The 17,038-nt window shown below is 61.2% G+C and overlaps 1 protein-coding gene across 1 annotated transcript; it reads right to left on the reverse strand.

Moving 5' to 3' along the window:
- Window positions 1–4,852: 4,852 nt before the first annotated feature.
- Window positions 4,853–16,413, reverse strand: DNAJA2 (DnaJ heat shock protein family (Hsp40) member A2). The gene is made up of 9 exons (XM_028501794.2): window positions 16,182–16,413; window positions 14,719–14,778; window positions 14,210–14,433; window positions 11,499–11,579; window positions 11,117–11,250; window positions 9,028–9,224; window positions 6,151–6,295; window positions 5,914–6,041; window positions 4,853–5,468 (listed from the first exon to the last, which is right to left on the reverse strand). The coding sequence occupies exons 1-9, from the start codon at window positions 16,257–16,259 to the stop codon at window positions 5,277–5,279; spliced, it is 1,239 nt and encodes a 412-aa protein (XP_028357595.1). The 5' UTR covers window positions 16,260–16,413; the 3' UTR covers window positions 4,853–5,276.
- Between the last annotated feature and the right edge of the window lie 625 nt (window positions 16,414–17,038).

Below are 17,038 nucleotides of genomic sequence, written 5' to 3' on the forward strand. Positions count from 1 at the left end.
CAGGGGCCGGGCCGGTTGTCCCAGTGCGTGGATTCGCAGGAAGAGCCGATGGGTGCCGTTTGGTAGTCAGGATTCTCGCGAGCGTCTCCTGAGTGAGGTCCTTGACGGTGATCGCTCTGCTGGGAGTCTTGAAATAAAATACACGTCAGACGTGGCGACTGCGCTCCACTCTCCTTGTTGTTCACATGTAAGAGTCGGGGGGGCATGCTGACTGTGCGTCTTTGTCGGGTGACGTGGTTCCAGCACGACGAACACCCCCCCCCCGAGCGCCGGGGCAGTGGGTGTGCAGGGGTTGTGTTATTTGGGCTCTGTGCGTGTTTTCACAGTGAACACGCTCCTGAACTCCCGCTGGCCTCAGAGGCAAAGGAGGCCGTTATCTCCGACGACGGAGCCCGCGTGCCGTCCGGGCGGGCCTGCAGGAGCGTGTCTTCGAGGCGGCGGCAGATCGGACGTGGTGTCTGTCACGAAGGTCACACGGCTCTCGTCGCCACGTCGTTTTTTAACGGCCGCGCCCATCCTGCGCCCTGAATCGGGGTGATGAGATTCAGCGAGGGTCGTCCGGGTCATTCCCAGCTTCTCACGCTCATACTCCATCTTTCGACAAAAACGGTCTTGTGCGGGGTCTTGCTGACCAGCCAGCACTTCCCAAGGTCGAGGGCGTGTCCAGGCGAGAAGACGGTTCGGCAGCAGGGGAGCTGGCCCCCCGTGGGACCCCCACCGACCTGTAACGCAGCAGCGAGCCCGCCTCGATGCTGCTGTGTGCCGGCCCCTGCGCACACCGCTCCCAGACACTGCCCGCTGCCCAGCGCCTCACAGGGCGGACGAGGTGGGTGCCCAGGCACTGTGCGCCCGGGCCACTGACGTGCCTGTCAGCGTGGACACCGCCCTGGAGGGCGCGGTGGACGTGCCCACCGCAGCGCCATCGGAGGGCTGGCTTCCCTCTCTCTGACTCGCCGGGCAGGTCTGGGCGGGCCGGTGCTGCCTCCCGGGACAGGCTCCCTCTGCATATTTCCACCTGCAGACCAGCTCAGGACTTCATCTGTCTCCTTCCCCTGTCTGCAGGGAAGGAAAAGGTGATGTGCCCCAAAGGTTGCCGGGATCCTAATTCCGGGGTGCTCAGGCCTGGGGCTGCCCTACGGATCTGTCAGGGTGCTCTAGGGGTGACCTCTCAAGGTTCCCATTGGTCACAGACAACAGTGGACAGGGACAGAAGCGCCAAGGCCAGGACTGGAGGCGCCACCAGCTCTGCCCACCGCCCACGTCGACAGTGGGTACGTCTCAGACACACAAAACGCTCCCCCTTCTGACCAGAGCCCTGCTCCATGGAAACTCGGGCACTGCGCAGGCCGGGCCAGCTAGGGGAGAAGCCCAGGGATGCTGACCCCAGCGAATGCCAACCGCCTTCAGGCCATTGCGATTCCCGCCCAGGCACTTGGGGGGACGTGGGGAGAGGGGAGCGGCTCTCGCGGGCGTCGCTGGCGTGGGTGAGGCCTCGGTGTTGGCACTTGAACTGGAATCCTCTCCGCACCAGGTCACGGCCGTGACCTCTCTGGATTCCTTCAAGTTGCTGAGGTTTGGCTTCCTTATCCGTCAACTGGGGCGATGCTGTCCCACATGTAGAACACCCAGCACCCCGCCCGGCACACGCCTGTCGTGCCGTGACGTTCCTGGGCTGTCACAAGGCGCGGAGGCAGCACGCTTCCATCTTGCCAACCTGTCGGTCCCCAGCGTCACTGTCCCCTCTCCACACACACGTGCAGGGTGGGGGGGGGCATGGTAGGTGCCGGGATGCCACACCCACGCCCCACAGACACACTGTGGAACAGGCGCTGCGCATGGCCGTCCCCAGTCCGTGACCAGTTACCAGGCGGGCTCGCAGCGCCCTTCCTTCTCCCACACGCTGTCGCCGGGGACAGCGACGACCCCAGCGACGACCCCAGCTCCAGTGCCGCAGGGTCTTCACGCGACGCCCAAAGCGCGAGGGAGGAAAGAAACGTGGGTGACTCAGACCCGCCAGAACCCGCATGTCCATGGCGCTCCCATGAACAACACTCGCCCGCGTTTTCTGCCCAGACTTTCAGGGGGAAAAAAATCTTCGTGTTAATTTTTTCGTCCCATTATTTATCTGTGTTTAGAAACAAACCTAATGATTGTATCCCAGGGTATTGTTTTGCACGCGGATATCATTCATGCTTCCTGGAGTTACCCTTTTAGCGCGTAAGCATAAATACAAGAATTAAAGACATTTATGTAGGTACAGTATTAGTACTGCCCATGTATAATGTGTGTCCTTGTTTTCCCCTCAAAAGTCTGGGCAAAAAAGTGTGCATTGTACAGGGTAAAATACGGTACTTCAAACTTTCCAAAACATTCGTGCGTCTTCCCAGGACACCCTCAAGGAAGACAAGCCACAGGGCGGGGGACAGCTGTCTGAGAACCCAGCGCACGGGGAGGGAGAAGCGAACCGCACGGCGGAGCCTTCCGGTGCGGGTGAGCCTCCCACGCTGCACTCAGCGCCGCCCTCCACTGCATGAAGCTGCTCCCCCAGGCACGTGGGTCACAGGTCCGTCACCCGAACTGAGCAACCGCACCAGCGGCTGGCAGACGGTGGGGGCCCGGTTCCCGTCTCGCCGAGAGAACACCGCACTGAGTCACGCAGGCAGGATGGACGGACGCCTTCCTCACACGTGTGGAATCGGCGACAGGTCTTCTGCAAGGTACCTGTGCTCCTCAGAACCGTCCAGGCCACCCGAGACACCGTCCGAGGGCCACGCCGGCCCGGAGGAGCCCACGGAGACGGGATGCAAGGAGACCGGTGCCCCAGAACAGGAGGAGGGAAAAACTGAGGGGCTCTGAATCGACGTTGGGGAAGGACTCGGACAGACGCCTCTCCAGAGACACAAACAGGCAGAAAGCCCACGGGCAGAGACACAGTCACGAGGGACGTGAAGCCAAACCACGGGGCACGCCCTACGATGATGGCGCTCACAAAACAGACGAGGTCAGTGTCGGCGGTGGCGGCCTCGAGCACTGCGGGCGGGACGACAGAGCAGGGCAGGCTCTCTGAGGGCAAAGTCTGGTGCATCTTCTGGAGAGCTAACGGTTCCCGGGGGACCCAGCGACTCCACTCCCGGGTGGGCACCCAGACCTGCAAACATGCCCCACAGACACCAACACACGATGGTTCCGGCAGCAGCACCCCAAGTGCCTGCCAGCTGGTGACCGGGCCAGCACAGGCGTGGCACGTGTCCACAGCAAAGCACGGCTCAGCGACCGCCGTGGAGCACAGACACACACGATCACGGGGACGAACACCGAGCGTGACTCAGTGAACGCCGAAGGCCACGCGTGTTGTCACAACTCCGTTTCACGCGGACTCTGAAGGAGGCAAACCCTGGGTAACAGGAACTGGACGGGGGCGCCCCAGGGGAACGGACAGGTGATGAGCACTGGATGGAGTCCGATGGATTCGGGGCTTCCTTCCCGAGGCGACGGCCGCAGAACTCTGGGAGTGTGCCAACGCCGCCTCGAACTGTACACCTTAGAAAAAAACACACACGTATGTTTAATGCACACAAATCACATCACAGCGAGAGACCGTGAGTGCTGGCCACGCCATCGATGCGCGCTCCCTGGACAGGCGTGCCGAGTGAACCAGCCAACCTGAACAAGGCCCGACCCCTCCCCTCCCCTCCCGGCGGACGGCCTTCTCCGGCGGTCAGGGGACTCGGGCGGACGGAAGGGTGGGAGGACAGACGACACTGTGACAACTGCTTCATAAACCTCTCTGTCGGGACGGCCGCACACTTTCTGTTGCCGCTGCACTTCTCACGCTCCCGGCGGCTGTGGGAGGCGACCCCGGACGCAGACGTGCTGCCGCATCCGGCCCAGGCTGGTCGTGCAGCATCCTTGCCCGAGGGAGGCAGAGCGGGGAGGGCAGCAGCTCGGACCCCCCAGGCTGGGACTGGCGCCAGGACGGCTCCTCTCCCCTTTCCGTTCGGGTTCTAGTGGACCTGGAAATACACTACAAATACTGTATTTTTAGGTCAGCGACGGCGTGATACACTCAAAAAGTTAAGTTTTCAGTTTCCTCCACTTGTGTTTTTGCAAAGGTCAAATGTACAATTGACGTCTCTCTCCCTCAAAACGTGCCCTAAAGACACCCATTCTGGGCACGCAAGGGTGGCCGCGGGGAGGCGACGGCAAGAGCAGGTGCGCCCCTCACCTGCTGCCATCTCTCGGGCCAGCCTGGGAGCCCACCGATGCCAGCAGTGGGCAAAGCTGCTGGGTCTCCGACATCCCTGGGGGCAGGGAGCCTCCCCCTCGACGTGTGACGAGCACAGAGCACGCCGGCAGGTTCTGCGCAGACACGGCCCTGGAGCCGCTCACTGTGACTCCGATTGTAGAGGGCGGCGCAGGGGAGACACAGAGGCCCGGCGCCGTGACTGACAACCCGGCGCTCGGGCATCCTTGACCTGACAGGTGTCAGTGGAAGCCCACGCAGCCTGTTCCTACCAACACGTCCCACTTGCACCCATCTGCCTCTTAAAGCCGCAGAACGGGCACGTGCCTGAGGCACAGCCCTTGGGCCAAGGTTTCCAGGGGCCGCGTAAGAACCAAGGATACATTTTAGTTCAAAGTATGTTCTTCCTCCTAAAAACGTGACACAAAAATGATTTACACCAACTGCTCTTTATTGTTGAGTTTTGAAAACTTTTCACAAGATAAAAAAAAAAAAAGGAAAAAAGGGAAAAAGCCCCCAGACCTGACAACCACGGCTACCGGAATCCCCCGTCCTCAGTCCGCGCCGACCCGTGTGTGCGCAGCCCGCCGCCATGCACCCAAACGACAGATACAGGCGGTGAAATCCTTTATTCTATTTGTAGCAGCTTATTATGCAGATGCAGCCAAACGCAAAGCTTCCATGACAAATTGTACACAAACTTTACAATGTGGGACTGAACTTAAAATACGAAACAAAAAATCTACACGAAACTGATGAAAATCAAGCACAGACGGCAGGACCGAAACGCAGAACCCACGTGTGAAAGTCTCGCTTCTCCTCAAGTGCTCTGTCCTGCTGCAGGAGGGCCCGGGTGAAGATGGGAGCTGGGTGGTTAGTTTAAATTATACACTCTGTAGATACTCTACCCATTTTAAAAGTTACACGGAGACCAAGAAACGTCCATCAGTTCATGTGGACCGCCCAGACACTCCGGCCGGTCGCCGACCACCAGGCAGACGAGGGAGGAGGGCCGCCCGCGCCGCGCACGGGCTCACTGGTGGGCGCACTGCACCCCGGGTCCGTGGTGGCTGCTGCCCTCCTCGTCGGAGCTGTCGTTGTAGGCTTCGCGCCTCTGTCCGCCGCCCGAGCCCCGCGTGCTGTCCAGATCCTGCAGCTCCACCTCCTCCGTGTCGCCGATGACGTTCGGGACTTCTGGCCTCGAGGGCAGGAGGTCTTCCAGCTCCTGCAGCAGAACAAACAGGCCGTTAGCCGGGAGCGGCGTCGTCAGCCTCCCTCTGACACGACCCCCGCACACGCCTCCTGGAGGTTAAAGCCAGTCCCTGCGCTCTTGCCGCAGGCCAAACCCACAGACGGCGCGCGTGCAGCCTTCTCCTGCTCAGAACACCAAACCCGTCCACGCGGCACCGGGCGACCTCACAGCAGACAGGCCTCCCCGCCGGAAGGACCGGCGGACACGGAGCGGGGGTCGGACTGGCCCTCCCACCAGCACCGCACCCCGTCTGTCGACATCACGCCGTGACCGGCCCCGGCAGCCCCTCTCCACTCGGAAGGCAGAGTCTCACACACTGACTCAATCTCAGCACCATGCACACATGCCCAGAGGGAAGGCGACAAGAGACGTGACCGCTAAGCCGGGCACACGCGGCTGAGACGCAGGGCACGCTCACAGAAAGCTTGTCCGGGTTGATCCAGTTGTTCTCCGGGAACTGCACGTCGAACTTGATGTAAAGGTCTCCCTTCTCGAAGGGGTTCCGGTACTGCGGCATCCCCTCGCCGCGGACCACGCGCACACACCCTGCGGGGGGCGGGGAGGAGCGCACTGAGCACGCCGTCCGAGGAGACAGGCGCCCAGTCACGTCTGCTCGGGCCCGACCCCAGCCGACCCCACCCGCGGCGAGGCCCACCTGGCTCGATGACTTTGCCGGGGGGGTACTTCACCACGATCTGACGGCCGTCGAGGTGCTTGAAGGCGAACTGGAACCCGCAGAGGGCTTCGACGAGCCCGATCTTGTACGTCATGTGCAGGTCGCTCCCGTCTCTCTGGAACACCTACCGACGAGGCGCACGGGACGCACTGAACGTCCGGGGGGCCACGCTCTGCGGCGCTCTGTTCCCCGAGTCAACTTCGGAACCCCAACTTTACATCCGCCACAAACCGACTCCTCCATGCGGAATCCCCGCTGTGGAGGCGGGGAAACCAGGTTTTCTCAAGAGAGGTGCCGGAGACCAGGGCTGGGCGTGCTCCGCCAGGGAAAACCCTGGCCTGCACCGAGGTCACAGCTGAGGCTCCGCAACCACACAGCGACCTTCTGCCGGCCCACTGCCTGGCCCCGCCCCCAAGCAACAAGGTGCACCGTGCTCCCCAGACGGCCTCCTCACAGGGTCGGGCAGGGCCCAGCCCGACAGGAAGCTCCACCGGCGATGCCTGGCCAGGGACGGAGCCGACACCCATGCTTCACGCGGGCACCGACAGGGTCCGTCTCTCCTAGGGTCCAGCACTGGCCTGGAGAAACGGGAGTCACACGGAACACACGGAACAGGCCCGTGGACTAAGCTATGCAAAGGTTATTCAGTAAGAATCAAGAACGTTCCAGAAAAGAAAAGTTTCTGAATTCTCAACATGTAGGGGAAAAACACATCCAGTTTCACACACCCTAAACTTGTAATTTCTGCTTATTAAAATTTACAAATATCCACATGCTTAACTTTTGAATTGTAAGATGAAATCAAGTTAGCCGCAGTGAAAGGCCCCTAGATTCTCTTCAACACCAGTTTCCTGAGAGACGCCGGCCGGTGTGTCTGGAGAGAGGAGCAGCCTGACCCATGTCCTCGTCCCCAAACCACCCCGAGGTAGCCGGGCAGCACAGCGGGCCTCAGACCGCCGCCTCGGCCTGCCCCCTCCCCCCGCCCCCCTTTGGTCAGGGCCCTAGCACAGGAAAGCCACCCGAGCAGGAGTCCCCCAGAAACACGGTGTCCGAGTTTGTTTGGTTTGGGGGAGGGTGGTCAGGCCAGCCAACCTGATGCTAGCAGTCAGAGAATGGAGACGCAAGAACAACTTCGGAAGTCACACGAGACAAGGTCAACGAGGACGGACTGCCAAGCGCCACACGGTCAGCACTCGGAAGCTCTAACTCCTGAAAACCGGACGAGCAGAGCCAAGCAGAGCACGGACTCCACCAGATGCCGCCGCTGCACGAGCGCAGCGTGGCAGCCAGATCGCCAACACACACACACACACACACACACACACACACACACACAGGAGCGCGTGCACTGAGAGGCAGACACCCGGGACACACAGCGCTCCCAGACGGAAGGCTGCTCCATCAGAACACCGGCGCTGTTTCTGGTACAACACCCGCCCTGATGCCAGGGCCTTGAAGTTTCTTCAGCACAAGTGTTGGGGGGCGTGCCCAAAGTAACGACCAGATTTTTCGTAAACCAGTTCAAACTAGTCAGAATTACTTCCAGCAGTATGATCTCACCTCGGGCTCAGACTCGCCTCACTGGCCATCATCGGGCCAAGAAGGAACAACCGTGACCTCTCTCACTGGGGGACTTGCAGGCTCACCTCTCCCACCACCGTCCACGCTGGAGACCCAGGGACAACCACTGGCTGCTGGAAACCCCAGGCAACGCCACTGTTGCCAACAACTTTTAGTGACTGACTTCCAAGCGCCTCCCCACGGCCCCAAGAAAGAAAAGCAGCCCTGGCTGGTGCGGCTCATGGATTGAGCGCCGGCCAGTGAACCAAGGGGTCGCCTGTTCGATTCCCAGTCAGGGCATGGGCCTGAGTTGTGGGCCAGGTCCCCAGTAGGGGGCGCACAAGAGGCAACCACACATGGATGTTTCCCTCTTCCTCCCTCCCTTCCCCTCTCTAAAAATAAATAAAATCTTTTTTAAAAAAGAAAAGAAGAAAGAAACTATGTGTGGAAGTCACACTCAAATGGGGGGAACTTCCATGTAAGCCAGAGAGGCAGCCGACCTGTGCACACAGACTCTCAGAGGGGCCTGTCACTGAGGCCCAGGACGGGGCAGAGCCCGATCTGCGGGCCCTCCCGTCCCGGGCTGGGCGGCCCCCGGAGCGCTGCCTCACGAACAGCTCGCCGCACTTCCCAGGATGGAGGCCCGCAGGGCAGCGTGCACCGGACCCCCGCCAGACCTGGGGCGTGTGCCCAGACGGAGCGGGTCCGGCACACTCTCCGTCAGACGTTTAGAACGAACACCGCCGGCTCTGGCGGTGGCTCCGTCACAGAGCGTCCCGGTGCACCTCGGAGGTGGGTCCGCTACCCGGCCAGAGCACAGGCACCAGTGAGCGGGGCGGCAACAGGTTGGCCGTTCTGTCTCCGCCTCTCACTCCGGCCGCCCCGCCCCAGAGCCACCACACAGGAACGGAAAGCAGCAGCAGAGCTCTCCCGGATGCCCCGCATGTAACACAGGTCACCGGAGCACCGCCGAGGGCTGGAGCCGCGGCTGCGCACCACCCTTCAAAGGCACTCCGCCTCGGAGACAAGCGCCCCAGATTGCCTGGCCCAGTGTCCCTGATCGCACGAGCAAGACGACCGGGGAGCAAGATGACAAGGTTACGTGAGGGCTCAGAGCTAGTCCACGGCCAACGCCGGACCAATCCCCTCGCGGGGCTTCTCGCGCACCTGCCGCACCACTTGGCAGCGCCGCCCTGCGCCCCGCGCCCGGTGTTGCTCCCCGGACTGCGCCCAGCTCTAAGGCGTACCTGGTGCGCAGCGCACGTCTCTGAGCACGACCAACCCAGAGGAACCCACCTCGTGCTCTTTCTCTTGCAGCAGCAGGACGATGTCCCCCGGCTCCACGCCGGGAGCCTGGTCTGCCTCCCCGGTGAACGTGATCCGCTGGCCGTGCTTCATGCCCTTGTCCACGTGCACCTCGAGGATCTTGACCTCTTTAATCACCTTCTTCCCTTCGCACTTTTTACAGCGGTCCTTCTCGTTGATCACCTCCCCTGCAAAGAGACGCCATTCGGACTCCGGCCGTGCTGCTCCGCGGCACTCTTCGGCAAGACAGGCCCCGGCAACACCTCTACCCACTGAATACATCTCCTGAAAGCTCCTTTCACTGCCACCTTCCCAACAAAAACTGACATCCTCGTGCTGGCGACCTGAGGAACGGAGCTACCCAAGTGTCTTACATTTCACAGCACAATGCATCCTAAAACCTGTTCTTTGCTCCTGACTCTAAAGTTCAAACAGAGCCTAAAGCTCTGGCTGGTGTGGTTCGGTGGCTCGAGGGCCAGCCTCTGCACCTAAGGGTCACCAATTGGACTCCCATCGGGGCGCACGCCTGGGTTGTGAGCCAGGTCCCCAGCTGGGGGCGTGCAAAAGGCAACCAATCAATGTAACTCTTGCACATCAATGTTTTTCTCTCTCTCCTCCTTCCTTCCCCCCTCTCTAAAAATAAATAAATAAATAAATAAATAAATAAAATAAATAAAATCGTTAAAAAAGCCTAAGTGTTATGGAAACAAGACAGAGGGTCAGATGCTGGGCTTGTACAAATGTTTCTTCACTTCTTGTTTTCAGTCTTAGATCCATGCGAGTTTAACAATGGACGGAGAACCCAAATAAAAAGCTAAAGGCCCTTTACGGCGCAAATGCGCCCTGCCCAGCGGGCGCTGGGTTTATCTACCGCACAGTGAGCACCGCTCAGCCGTGCAGTCATGGACGCCCCGCCCCCCGCCCCTTGCAGGGCCCCTGTCCCCGAGGGTGCCCAGAGCCAGGCAGGCCGCGGCTGCAGGCGAGCACCCCACCCCACACGAGGACCGCGTACACGCTTCTTTCCTCCTCCCTCCTCTTCCGAACCCTCTGATTAGCGTCTAGTCAAGTCAAACGGAAGGTATGCGCAGCACACTGGGAGAGCGGGGCCCATCTCCAGTGGCTGACGGCTGGCGCACTGGAGCGCGTGGAGGACGCACACATCAGTGAGTCCGCGTCTGCTTCTAGCACCCTGGCTCCGCCCAGTGCCTTCTGCACGCCTCCGCTCCGCAGACGCGGCCGACCTGGCCGGCCTGGGCCTCTTCATAACAGAACGTCAGCAACCGTGCTGAGGTCAAGTGCACCAAGCGCCTCCGGCGGGGAGGCGGTGTGCGGCGTCTCCAAGTGACCGCCCACTCCAGAGCACTCTGGGAAGGGGTGCTCTAACGCCGCGCTGCCCAGGAGGGTGGCCACCTCAGACTGGAGTCAGTTAAAGGAAAATCTCGCCACCCCTGTCTACCAGCCACATCTCAAGTACCCAGTAGCCGAGGGAGGCTAACGGCCATCGTTCTGGATGCTACGTATACAGCACGCTCCCTTCCACCACAGCAGGAAAACCCTTTTGGCCAGCAGTGCTCGAGGGGCGTCGGGCCACAGCGCGCATGCCCTGTCTGTGCAAGTGGGGTCCACCTGAGGGACAGTATGCCCAGCAAGTCCCCAGAGTCCCCCTGAAGGGTGCCAAGGGCTGAGGGGAGCACGGCTTCGAAGCCGAGCACGAGCCGGAAACACTCACTTTCGTGAGCAGAGGTTTGACCCCGATGTGCAGCCTCACAAGCTAACTGGGGCTCACGGCAAAACCCCCTCCCATCGGGCAGTCACGAACACTGCTGCTGCCTCCTTACCGCGCACCCCCCTTTGAACCGGAAGGGGCCAAGCACCTGCCCAGCGCTGCTGTCGGAGCGCGGGGCCCTTCGCCAAACACAGGGCAAACTGGCTGCTCAGCTGTGTTCGCCGGGCCCCTGCGTTAACAGAACTGCCTCCCCCTTCCCTTCCAGAACGCTCTGTGGCTTTCCTCCAGTAAGGTGACCCAGAGCCAGCCGGCCGCTCCGGTTCCCGCACCCCCGCGCCGCCCGCGGGCACCTACCTTCACCGTTGCAGTCGGAGCACACGGACTGCACCTGCTGCACCATGCCCGGCGCCAGCTGCCGGATCATGATGCGGACGCCTCGGCCCCGGCAGGCGCTGCACTTCTGCACGGCCCCCGGCTTCCCGCCTTGGCTGCAGCAAGCAGAAGGGTCGGTCAGACTGTCGCCCAGGCCCCCCGGCAGGCGGTGCCGGGGGGTGCTGTGCTCCGCACGGCCACCTCCAACCCCGGTGACTGCCCACGGCTCTGGCTTCCAGAGGCACCGGAGGGCCCTGTCTTGGGGACTGAGTTTTCAGTCACGAACAGCTTTACCTGGTACAGACTGGGGGCGCCACAGAGAGAAGAGACGGGGTTCATTCCCTAAACCAGAGCGCACACTTACCCGTTGCACGCACTGCAGAGGACATTTTTGCTGAGCTGTAGTTTGGTTGTCTTGCCGTTATACAGGTCTTCTAAAGACACCCTGGGGAGAAAAGGATTGGATGCCATCAGATTTGGCCACGTTCTCGTATCCAAGACAAAATGACAGCGGGGACAGCGAAGTCCCTGCCACCTCTCAAACAAGCACAAGAAGCCAGCCGACCGTGGCCTCACTTCGCGGCTCCGACGGGCGGAAGGCTTCCCGGCTCTGGACAGGGCAGCCGGTGTGCAGGCCCGGAGCCCACGGGGCCGGGCCAGCAGCTGGCCGAGCAGCACATTCCGATACAGCTGATAACTGCGCAGCCTTCCAGCCGCAGGCGGAGCCCTTCGCCTGGTCTGACCTCTGAAGGCGGTCCCCCCATTTTACGGGCCAAAACAGGCAGAGAGGTTAAGTAACTCGTCCAACAGCCCACGGGCAGCCTAGCACCAGGGTCCACACTCCATCCCAAGGCCTGCTGCCTCCTGGGACCGTTCAGAAAGGCTACAGCGTCACGACTTCTGGGGGCACTCAGAGTGCACGTGTCAAGTGCACAAAAAGCGGCTTTACCCGCGGTGTGAGAGAGAGGAGGAGGAGGGCAGGTTTTCAGCAGAGCCTACGACAAGTGTGAACGCGCTGAAGAACCCAGGAGTTACGAGCAAAACTGTGAATTTAAACAACTTCTACCAAACTTTCAAAGAGGTCTACGACCCAGAAAAGACCCAAGTCAAAAGTGTTAACAACAGACAGCCGACGAGACCCGACCTGCCTTCACCCGACCTGCCTTCACTCGTCTGCCCCACGTGCCCTCCAGGGCCTTCGTTCCCGAGCACCCTCCCGAGACCTGGAGACACCGAGTCTCGAACCCGCCCGCCTCGCATTTCCTTCGGTCACCCCCCCTCACTGTTTTAAAATCTTCCTCAGTACTGCAGACTTACTTTAAAATAGGGAAACAGGACAGTTGGAAGTGTTCTGCAAAGCACGTATGTTACCTTGCGGTATTCAAACTTCCTCAAGATTGCCATCCTAAGCTAACCTCTGTACGCTCGAGGCCGCGCAGGGATGAAACAAGTGCAGACCACCACGACCTCCACTTCCGAGGAACACCCCTCACCCACAGCTCAGCCTCGGACTCGGGCACCGCGCCGCACGGGCCTTTTACCTTATGGGAATGTTTAGCCAAATCACTGACAGAAAATAGGTAGTGCCCCCCCGCCCACGTATTACATTACAATCAGCATGCAAAACCACTACCTAAGAGGCCAAAAAACCTTTACTTCAACAAACGTGGTAGGAGCCCTGGCCGGGCAGCTCAGCTGCTTCGAGCATCATCTGGGCACATCAAGGTTACAGGTTCAATCCCCAGACAAGGCACATACACGAAGCAACCAATGAACGTACAGATGAGCGGCATGACAAATCAATGTTTCTCTCTCCCCCCTCCCTCTCAAAGATCAATTTACAAAAGCGAAGAAACGAAACATGAGCAAGAGAGGAAACTGAGGGTGACGGTCCGGGGAAGCGGGCGCCCCCGCAGTGAACTGGACGGGCACAGCCTTCTGTGAAGACACAGCGCGTGCACCTGCCTCCGAACCCCAGGCCTCCCGGGAGCCGCTGCCGAGGAAAGCCAGAGCAGCACGAAGACGCAGCAGCACTGCCGGTCACGGAGAACACCGGCGACACCCCGCAGGGAAGGCGAGCGAGTGTATCCACCATGGACCAGAAGGCCAGAAAGCCACCCGGAAGAAGTGCTGGCCGACGGTACAGCGGCAGGAGGGCAACTGCGTGCAGCGAGAGCAGCACAGGGGGCACCGCCGGGCGCAGCCCACACCCTCGGCCCCAGTCCCTGCTCGGCCGCCTCCTCGTCCCGGAGGGATGTGAAAGCTAACCCGCGCCGCACGACTGCTCTCGGGACGGGACGCTGCCCCACGCTGATTCCTGTCTGGGGGTGAATGCTCCTAAAGTGCAGACACAGTTGAGAACGAGACTCCAACAACGTAAGAGACATGCTTCCCTTCCTCTGGTCCCCTCGAATGAAGAGACGACATGAAATACTTTAAACACTTGGAACTCAGTCTCTGGCATTTGCTTGTGAAACGACTCCTACTCTAAAGTCAACAGGACACAAGCCCGCGCAGACCGCACCGAGTATAAAAGCCACTTCCACGTTGCAGCGGGCGCACGGGCTCCCAGGCCAAGACCAAGGTCAGACACCGCCCGTGTGTTGGCAGGTTGATGTTGGGCTCGAAGCCAGCGGGCTCCCGGGAAGCCAATTTAGGAGCGTTGTCACCGAGGACAAGTGAGGAGGAACCGTGACACCCAAACAAACCAGCCGGCCAGTCGCTCAGTTTCTGAGTTTGTAAACCAAAAAAGACCTGGGAGATTTAAATGCTTCAAAGGAGAGTCTCCACAACTGAACACGTAAAGCATAGAGCAGGCCTCATCAGACGCACAGTAACAAAACCGCCTCCCTGCCCGGCAGGAAATCCGACCCTCCTTTCCTCTCAGACGCGTGGCAAAGCGCGCCGCCCAGCCAGCCCCTCTGCAGCCAGGCACCCCGGGAGGACAGCGGGGCGAACGGAAGCTACTCTTTTCCGACGAAGGACAACATGTTTCCGGTCCCCTCCCTCTTGTACTGAGCGCCACTGCGTGAGTGCAAGTGCCTAAGTGTCCTGCAGGAGGAACACGACGCTTACTTGAGAGGGTGCATCATGTCTTCGCCTCTCCTCCGGCCGTTCCGACTCCTGCTCTGGTTGCCCATGAAGCCGAACAGCCCGCCCCCGAAGATGTGCGAGAAGATGTCGTCCATGCCGCCGCCGCCGCCGCTCCCTTCCCGGAGCCCCTGCTCGCCATAGCGGTCATACAGCTCGCGCTTCTCGGGGTTCGACAGCACTTCGTACGCAAAACTAATCTCTTTGAACTACGAAAAGTAAACAAAGCAAACGGTTGGATTTCCAAGTAGGAGAGTGGGGAAGGCTGCAGGAATGCAGAATGCCCTCAATTCTGGAAGTCACAGTTGTCTTCCGTTCGGTCCCCACTGCGCACCGTCAGAGTGCTGTATTCCTGTTACAAGGCCACACGCTCTCAGAGGAGAAACTTGGCTCATGGGCACAAACGGGGTTTTCTCACAACATCCCTTTTATCGAGGAGGGCAACTCAGGTTGAAAACTGAAAGCTCGAGGGTAAAAAGTCTCAAATAACTTACCTTGTCACCAGCATTTGGATTCTTATCAGGATGGTATTCCTTGGCTAACTTTCTGTATGCCTTCAATAAAGAATAATAAAAAAAAGGTTATATACAAAGACTGGTTTACAAGTTTGTGAGTACTAACTTAACAATCACTCTTCTGAGAAGCAATGCTCTAAAACCATAACCTTCCAAAACCTCTCATTCACTGGGATTTGCCACCTTAATACTGTTCATGCGCTAGTTTAATACAATGGAGCACACAGCCTTCACATTTGGAAATGGGTTACAACGAAGCCAGATGCAGACAATGAAACACCACCGCAGAGAAAAACCAAACACGGAAAAGCTCCGTGTTTTCACTATGGCCAAACGTCTTTGATGGCCAGTAACCGGGTCAAGGCGACTCCGGCCAACTCTTAGGAGAAACGCTGGTGGAGCTCTCCAGACCGCAAGGCGCTACAACGGAACATGAAGCCGAGGGAAGAAGAATCCCTGCTCCCCACGGCTCCTCTGGGGGCACCGCCAGGAGAGCGCCAGCCAAGAGGGGCTCGCAGGCCAGGTTTTGCTTCCACGCGGGGGCTGAGCTGGGGTCTCGGCGAGGGGAGCGGAGCCGAGGCGCCCAGCTGCACTGCGCCCCGGCTCCGCTCACAGACCCAGGAATTATATAACAGGCCGGCATTTCCGGCGAGGCAACAGGAAGTCCCTTCTCCGCTCAACTGTCCCCGTCCCGCCGCCTAAGGGGCAGCCTCGTTTCCTCCGCTCGCCGTGCGGCGGCTCCGGGCCCCGGGAAGATGCCCTGGGGCGTCACCGCCTGCCTCCGGGGCTGCGAAATCCTCCGCTGTCAGCCTCGCAGCTCGACCCCGCGCGGCAGTGAGGCCCTCCACTTATTTTTAGTCGGCGGACACTCAGGTGTTTGGCTGGGACCCATGCTTCTTCCGGAAGCGGGCGCATAACCTCTGGGTTACCTGCCCAGACAAGGCGCCCAAACACTGGCCGCACGCCGCCCGGTCGCCGCCGAAGGGAGGAAGGGCGAGCGCCCGGCTCCCGGGAAACACCCCCCCTGCCCCGCGGCCCCGGCAGGCCCGGCGTGCCCGGCGGGCGGCCGCGACCCCGCCCGACGCGGCGCCGGCGTCCGCGGCGTGGACGTCCCTCTCGGGGCCGGGCGCCTCGGTCCAACCAGTTTTTCCAGGCTGGTGACCCCGGCGCCCGCCGGGGGCGGGAGGAAGGAAGCGTTCCGTCTCGTGTGCGCAGCGGTGGGTCGTGTTTGCTGCCGCTGCGGGCGGCGGGCGGGGCCGACGGCCCAAGGTCAGGGGAGGCCGGAGCGCGCGGCCCCGAGCCGGCGGGTCTCGCCGCCGCCGCCCCCCCGGGCCGGGCCCCGGCGCCGGCTCGCGGGCCGCCGCGGAGGGCGGCCTGGCCGTCCCGGCCGCGCAGGCCCGCGCCCTCACACCCCGCCCGGCCGGCCGGCCGGCTCCCGGTACCTTCTTCAGCTCGTTCTCGCTGGCGCCGGGCGGGACGCCCAGGATGTCGTACAGCTTCGTGTCGACCACGTTCGCCATGGCGGCCGGCCGGGCAGCGCTCGGGCAGGAAGGCGGCGGAGCTGACGGAGCGGCGTCGGCGGCGGCGGCGGCGCAGGCCGAGGAGACAGCGAGGGGGAAGCGGGGGCGGGGCTACACTTTGACCCGGCGCACGTCGCGCCGTGGCGTCACTGCGCGGGGCCGTCCCCAGGCGTTGGAGGCGGCCGCTGGGAGGGGAGGGGCGGGGCTGGTGACGTAGCGGGGGGGCGTGCTCGCGGCCCGGCGGGCGCGGACCCCGAGAGTGGAGCGCTCCAGCTCCCGGGAAGTCGGCTCCCGCTGGAGGTGCTGGCGGAGCCGCCCCGGCTCGCGGGTCGTCCTCACCGCCCCGGGCCCCGGTCCCCCCTGGGGTCTGGTTCCGGCGGACTTGGGTGGAAAACCACCACCCGTCTGTCGCGCGTGTTTCCTACCAGGGCATTTCCAAACGGTCGCCAGAAGGAGTCGGTTACGCCCAAGAGCACGACAGTCACATGCCACTGATTTTGTTTCCCCGACCCCCGGCATGACTTAGCTGCTGGTGCTAAGGGAAAGCAGCCTCAGTGCATCATCTCATACAACTGCACCGGCACTGGTTTCCTGGAAGACAGCTTCTCAGCGGCCGGGGTGAGGGCATGGTTTCGGGATGACTCAAGCGCACCACATGCAGGCTCGCCTCCTGCCGTGGGGCCCAGTTCCTGGCAGGCGCAGAGGGTCCTCGTCCGCGCCCGCCAGAAGTCGGGAAGCCCGGATCGAACAGATGACTTTGTAAGGTGTAATTCATCACA

This window comes from Phyllostomus discolor, chromosome 12, assembly GCF_004126475.2.
Source record: "Phyllostomus discolor isolate MPI-MPIP mPhyDis1 chromosome 12, mPhyDis1.pri.v3, whole genome shotgun sequence".
In the NCBI taxonomy this organism is placed as follows: Eukaryota; Metazoa; Chordata; class Mammalia; order Chiroptera; family Phyllostomidae; genus Phyllostomus; species Phyllostomus discolor.